General features: G+C 33.1%; 1 protein-coding gene across 2 annotated transcripts; it reads right to left on the bottom strand.

Moving 5' to 3' along the window:
* Nucleotides 1–4,079: 4,079 nt before the first annotated feature.
* Nucleotides 4,080–6,832, bottom strand: LOC117691602 (uncharacterized). 2 transcript variants are annotated; one of them, XM_066071927.1, is made up of 7 exons: nucleotides 6,707–6,832; nucleotides 6,484–6,584; nucleotides 6,127–6,210; nucleotides 5,566–5,664; nucleotides 5,147–5,248; nucleotides 4,757–4,885; nucleotides 4,080–4,334 (listed from the first exon to the last, which is right to left on the bottom strand). In XM_066071927.1, exons 4-7 carry the CDS (start codon nucleotides 5,590–5,592, stop codon nucleotides 4,275–4,277), a joined length of 318 nt encoding a protein of 105 aa, XP_065927999.1. In that variant the 5' UTR covers nucleotides 5,593–5,664; nucleotides 6,127–6,210; nucleotides 6,484–6,584; nucleotides 6,707–6,832; the 3' UTR covers nucleotides 4,080–4,274. The 2 variants fall into 2 exon arrangements, with proteins under 2 accessions (XP_065927999.1, XP_034333933.2); XM_034478042.2 differs by lacking the exons at nucleotides 5,566–5,664; nucleotides 6,127–6,210; nucleotides 6,484–6,584; nucleotides 6,707–6,832 and adding an exon at nucleotides 5,336–5,458.
* Nucleotides 6,833–7,310: the final 478 nt, after the last annotated feature.

The following is a 7,310-nucleotide window of genomic DNA, read 5'->3' as shown; positions in this document are numbered from 1 at the left end:
AGGAACCTCTCTTACCTTGGTCTAGACAATGCAACGTATTGATTCTAGGTAGTTTTTGGGTGACCCCCTAAAAATCCTTCAGTAAGGTGGTTCCCTAGCTATCTTCAGTGAGGCGTAATTCTTGTATATAGAAACATCAGATTGACACTAGTATAAGAAACTCATCAAGTGGAGTTAAGTCATTCAGTATATGACTGGTTGATTTGTATATTGTGGGCGGAGTCTAAATCTAACAGTAAAAAAATCAAATTTGGAATGAAACGTTGGATTGTAAAGCCATACAAGGAAATAAAATAGAAACCGTAGTATTTGATTTGATGGTGTTTTTTTAAAGAATTATTGATCAAATATGAAACGGTGACCTCATCCAAATAGTTGGATATCTGTTATGAAAATTAGTAGCATTCATCGTTTACTATTACTTATTAGCTATCAACTGGGTTGCAATGTTTTTTATCAAACGTAATTTCAATTTCAACCTAGTAAAAAACTTAGCTGGTCCATGTTTATTTCAGATGATTCATAAATGGTTTCTGAGGTTAATATTGGTTATCTTTTCATTTCTAATTATCGGAATAACGCCATCCATTTTATGTTTAATCGGTCTAGCAGACGGCACTATAAGATTAGATAATACTATGTACTTTTAAAAAAAGTATAGAAGATTGCTCTGCCTATCATCAGTTCACTAACAACGAATCTAGTCCTCGGGGGCGTTTTATGTTTATCTGGGTACTTGACAATATACAATATGGGTGTTTTCTGTTGTTTACATGACTTTCTAAAACAGGTATATGATATTGGTAACTACTCTGGAGATGAAAAAAGAGGCATTATGTAAGCATCCTAAAAGTTCAACTAGACTTAAATCGTCTCGTACAAGCCAGGTAGAACAGTAACCAATAACAAACACATCTTTTATCTCCAGAACAGACTTTGTGAAATCCGATTTTTTATCCTGTGGAACATCTATTGAAGTAAAGATGTCATAATAACGAAATATTTATCATACATTAAAACGAGTCTCCCTTTCTCTCATTTTCTTTTAATCTATCTATATATTAAGTTTTTGATTTTGTACTTTTTAAATAGAAAAATAAACAAAAAACAAACAAATAAAAATTGAAACAGTCGGGGTGGGGGGTTGTTAAAAAATTAAATTAACAAACCCATCAAACTGGCTATGTTCAGATATTTTGTTAGTTTGAGAGCGAACGTCAAGTTGTTAGTACAGTACTACGGTCCCTGAAATGTTCTACCTTCCAACATGAACTATGTAAGCGAACGGTGAACGAACGCAAAAATGGGAAAGAAGAATATTTCAGGGACTGTACCAACGACTTCCGACCTCACAGAATCTGTACCAAGTAACCCACCTCGGTTTTGAGTTGCTCTAAACGGTTTTTTTTCCAGATTCCAATAGATTTGTATATTTAACAGCTTTACAAGCTAAAAAAATTTTCATTTACTGTCATTCACTGCCATTTATCCACTATAATAACTGCAAAGTAAAAAAAATAAATACTTTTCAAGCTAAAAAAAAAATGTTATTTGTGTGTTCAATTTAAATTTACATTGCATCAAGATATTTCATTAGATTGTAGCAATGTAGATTTTCTACGATTTTCTACAAAATTGTCCCTATTTACTTTGCATCCTTTTAGGGTCAGCATCGTTAATGTATTATCGTCACTAATACAACAAATTTGAACGACAGTTTATCAGAAATTATGCACAGTGAAATCATAAATTGCAGCATCGCGTTAGAAGATTTTTTTTTATTTTCTGCATAAGTTAAGATCATTTTGGGGCATCTCTATCAATCCGGGGATTATGGTTTTAAAAATTTAAATTGAACATTTAAAAAAAAGTATGTACAAGCTAAGTTGTGAATTTCTGGACTTTACAACAAATCTCAGATTGACTCCGGCAATAATGTTTCAAATTTGAAAATGATTACATAAAATTGATGTATTGTATTCAAAAAAGATTTTTTTTAAATCCCCGTTAACAGTTCTATGTATATCTCATCTCACGATATCTGCAAACAGATACTAGTATAAACTGTAACATTATGGTTCCTGAGAAGATCCCAAGAGATTATTCCTTTTACATGTACATTTAATTTAAATCAACATTTAATCGCCTAAAGTAGTTAAATCCTATCCAGAGTGGCCGTCTTATTTGCAATTTTGAAATTTGTCAAAACTATTAAAATTCAATTAAGATTTTTTTTAATACATTTTTATAACAGAGGGAGAAGAGAGAGAGAGAGAGAGAGAGAGAGAGAGAGAGAGAGAGAGAGAGAGAGAGAGAGAGAGAGAGAGAGAGAGAGAGAGAGAGAGAGAAGGCGAGAGACAGGTACGGAGAGACTCGGATGTTACAATAACTAGGACACTAAGCAAGAGTGGATCTTTTCAGATTCTTGTTATAAGTCACTCAACTCGACGTGTCAGTTTAAGGAGGTACTGGACAGCTCAAAAATGTAACTTCCGCTATATATATATATATATATATATATATATATATATATATATATATATATATATATATATATATATATATACTAGTATATATATACACACACACACACAGACACACACAGTGTACATGCACATTTAAGAAATAAACAGCAATTTAAAACGTTTACCGGCATATAAAGTTGGTTGGTCATGTGATCAAATCCTGTGAAGCCCGCAGGGCTTCTCTGTAGATTTGATCACGTACCAACCAACCAAGACAAATCGTTCAGGAACAAGCGATGAGCGCGTGCTATGATCATTGTGATGTCACGAAGAAGTTCAGTTCACTGGAATATGAAGTTGGTTGGTCACGTGATCAAATCCTGTGAAACCCCACGGGCTTCTCAGTAGATTTGATCACGTATAAACCAACTTCATATCCCGGTCAGCTTTTTAACATTGCTTTTTAATTATTTATATTTACGTTTGAAAAAGACAAATCATTCAGAACTGATAATATAACAGAGATTTTATGTTTACAATAATCCAAGCGACAAGCGATAAGCGCGTTCTATGATCATTGTGACGTCACGAAACGGTTAATACAGAATTGCACGTTTTCGCTTTTCTATAGGTTTATATAAGGAAACATATTTGCAAATGTAAATATTGTACTTTATTGTCAAATATAGTGTTCAATTCTTAAACATTAGAACGGCGACTTTATTCTGATTATGTACTTTCGTCCTAATTGTCATCCGATAATATGCTATACCACACTATTTCATTTAACTTCTTTTTTAACCTAAATTTTGACCATATACCCTCTTAAGTAGCTATACGTGGGCTAATAGGTACATACTTTTCAAATAAGTAATATAAAAATATAAATTATGCATACTTTCTTTAAAGTTCAGTCAATGATTTTAATGACATATTTGTACATAGTTTTGGGAAAACCGTGTCCCTGACCTGGTCACTCAATAAATCCTATAAGAGGATGGGACTTCTGAGTAGCCAAGAAGTGCTCTGGGGTTTCAATCGGATGTTTGTGTGTATAAGCTTAAGAGTTTTTTCTGATAATGTGTGTTTACATCAATTACCTTCACTACTTGTACAATATTTATTTTAAAATGAGGTTAGGAAAACATTGTTTTCTTTTGTGTTTTTACATTTCTTATCCCGGCGATTATTTCTGTTCGCTATGTAATCTAGGCAGTTTTGGAGACTTGTAAGGGGTACCAAGTTATTGCAGGACTGTAGCTCCATGGGGAATTCGGGTTGGCTTTTTGTGCGCAATAGCTTATAGGTATACAGTTTGTTGCATGGATGGAACTGTAGCTCTACGGTCCGTCAACGCGAATTCCCCGTGGAGCTACATGTCTGCAGCTAGGAAAGGGGTAGCCTCATAACCCTGACGGGATTTTCCTGTCATCTTGTAAATTTTGTATTTACACCCATCCGGTAAATTCAAAATTTGCAACAAGACATTGCTATGCTAAAAATCAAGTTATAATGGGTTTATTCTCGATTATAATCTGTGTTTGGTGATCATTGCGTACATAGAAACTTGTTAAGGTAGAAGTCATTTGGTTTTTAAGTGTAACGCATGATAAATTATAAATCTGAAACTTTGTTTATTGAAACCAGAGAATCAAAAATATCATACAGTTTGTTATATTTTGGTAAAAGAACCGCAGAAAGGATATAAAATATATTTTCATCATAATTGCTCTGGTGATTTGTAATTTTCATTATCAAAATTATTGCGGACTTTGGACATCTTCGTGCACGTGAATACACTGTAATTCATCAGAATCCAAAATATTTTTTCAAGCGACGAAAAACACCTTGGCCCTTAGAGCGTTTGACCTACAAAACAAGAAATTAGATTTTATGTGTTGAAATGAACTTTTCTTTCTCAAGAATTGGAAAACCAATGACTAGTGATATAGTTAAATTTCTGCATTTGTTTTACATTATATATAAAGATTATCTAGTCAAAGAAAACGTTAGTTCTTTATACAGTACACATGTTAAAAAAAGATTTGGAAGGCTTTAGAACAGACACTAGCAATTCAAAAGTAAAAGACATGTTGCATGTGTATATGTTGAAATATAATGGATTTCTATTTAACAAGTCGATTAAAGAACTGCCCATTAACACAAAAAGCTGAAAATATATTATTATATCTTTGGATATTCCAGTAACTTTTTAGAATATATAAATAAAATACATCGTCTATTAGCGAAGAATAACAGATATTTAATATACACAATGTATATGGGCATACCATACATAAACACTTGGCGGCGGCAGGTTTTACATGACCTTGTAGGGAGCCATCGACTTCCGGAGTAGATCTAGAGACGCTGATTCTAGGGTCTGGGACATGTGCTTTTGGATTCTCAAAACCCTCAACCTGTTAATACCAAAACAAAATGGAACTGTTATTTTTTTTCTACAAAACTGTGTATGTGTGTGTGTGTGCGTGCCTGTATTTGCCCAAGTGGGGAGGTTGTTACGAATTAAGACAGTTCTTTTAGTAATTGAAATACAAGCGTAGAGCTACATGCCCCCCCCCCCTTAAACAAAATTATTCATAAGACCCCCCCCCCCCCCGGAAACAATTTTAAATCCGTGAATGAAGTATGATAATAATATTCTGGGTAAATATATATACCTGTTGACTGTCTTTGAATGTGTCCACGTTAAACAGAAAAACCCTCCGGGGTACAGACATCCTACTGTCTGTCATGTTTCTTTCTTTGGTCTCCACTTTTCTCTGCGAGAAAAAAAAATACATTGGAATTTATCTATACAAAATATTAAAAATAGAAGATTAATTGAATGCAATTTTCAGACTAAATACTAGTATCAAAACATCGGAGCAGGTGTCGTTACGTCCAGCACTTTCATGAAAATCGCACATTTAGTAGTTAATAAGCGCATACATGTACAATGCATGTGTTTGATGTATAAGGCATAGTACTAGTAACAACAACCTAACAATATACACGAACATATAATAATTCCGATTTTATTTCTATTTAGGTACTATGGAGGAAATATATTATAATAAAATGATGCAGCGACACATACCAGCAATTCCTCGTGCACAGCTCCCATTTCTCTGGCTCTCTATGACGGTAAGTCCTCCAATACACGGCTGTCCTTGGTTGGTTTGTTTGTCAGTGACCTCTACAATGAATGAAAAATAACGCTCTATATACAGACAAAACAATTATACTGCAAAAGGAAAAGAAAAAAAAAAATAAAATGAAATAACCCCCCTCCCCCATTTAATCAAAACAAACCAAAAACATCCGTCATGTACATGTTTTTGTTTTTATAAATATTAATCTTGTTAATCACGTTACCCATTCATAAAATCAAATAATATTCACTGTAATATAAATTGCAGTAAATTTGTTTCATTTTTTTCGCGATTGTCTCAGATTTTATGTACATTTTTAATGATACATGTATATTTTGCTTTTCTTGAATATAGCGATTTTTAGTATATGAAATATTGATATGCAATCATATTATCTTTTTATAGATATTAGAATATGCCTCTATTTTGTAAAAGATTAGACTATAATATTTATAGTACGATGTTTTTGGTAGTGTTCGATGTGACGACCATTCACAATTACTTACAAGGAGGTCTTCCTGGAACCTCCACGCCTCCGTACGCCTCAGAATCCACTCCTCAATTGTTCTTCTCCTTTGATCCATCAGATTCTGTAAACCACCGGAAATATTAAGTGAATGTAGTGCTATTCAACTCCGATTAATCTCTGATGTTTGTTCATAAAACATAGGGGATATATTGTTAAATAAAGTTATAATGATTTTTATTGTCAGTTATAGTTATAAACAATTTATTACTTTTCATCGAAATTAAAGGACAATTTTTGGGGGGGATCAGCTACAAATTGAGGTCTTGTAAAACTGGTATGACATGTTTCAATAAATCAGTAAATGATGTTGACAACATAACGTACGTGTCCTTACTTTACTAAGGCTGTCATCAGGTGTACAAGTGATCCTGAACTTGCTGGTGTTAACTCCGTAATTAACTTTGTCAGAACTATCCATAACTATCGCAAACCGGTCTAAAAATAAATTTCAGAAGGAAAATTATTGGGTAGAATTTGATCAAACTTTATTAGAAGTCTAATTATTTTAAACAAGAGTTCTGATGTTTAAAAATCAGAAGAGAACGAACACAACTTACCTCGACTATTCACGCTTTGTGTTGTTTGGTTATAAGGGTAGATACACTATGACGTTGTAATTACAACGTCATAAAAGGTAACGTAACAATGCTATACTATTATACAATGAGTGGTCGTTCTTTTAGTAGGAACAATAACTATGTTTTCTGTTGGGGGGGGGGGGGGGTCTTGTTGTTGTTTTTTTTTTGGGGAGGGGGGGGTTTGGTTGAAAATCTCGATGAAATCCTAGCTGCAACATACCGGTATCTGATAATGTCTATTACAGGTACTGTCAGAAATCAGACATGCTTTAGAAATAAACATACATTCAATATGTGGCGAATTAAATAGGTCTAGCTAAAACCACCTTATATGATGGTGGGTCATTTTGTTAAATCCCTATCTAAAATATCTTAAGAACATACTTTTTTAAAAAAAAAAATGCAAAAAATAAAGATTTTTGATTTTGAATTTTTTGATATAAATCTGCATTAGAATAGATGAAACGTAACAACTTTTGGTGAACAACTTTTTCTGTAACCGGTACTATTACGGAGATTGATCCCTCACTATATCCAAAACTCCTTGGGGATCAATCTTAAAAACTATAGACATATAGGAAAA

Source organism: Magallana gigas, chromosome 9 (assembly GCF_963853765.1).
Source record: "Magallana gigas chromosome 9, xbMagGiga1.1, whole genome shotgun sequence".
Taxonomy (NCBI): Eukaryota; Metazoa; Mollusca; class Bivalvia; order Ostreida; family Ostreidae; genus Magallana; species Magallana gigas.
This window is presented reverse-complemented; position numbering and strand designations above follow the sequence as displayed.

Coding starts and splice junctions, on each gene's coding strand:
- LOC117691602 (XM_034478042.2), bottom strand. CDS start 5,395: ATGTGCGATTTTCATGAAAGTGCTGGACGTAACGACACCTGCTCCGAT. Junction 5,249..5,335: donor GCTCCGATGTTTTGATACTA/GTATTTAGTCTG, acceptor TTTTTCTCGCAG/AGAAAAGTGGAGACCAAAGA. Junction 4,886..5,146: donor CATTCAAAGACAGTCAACAG/GTATATATATTT, acceptor TGGTATTAACAG/GTTGAGGGTTTTGAGAATCC.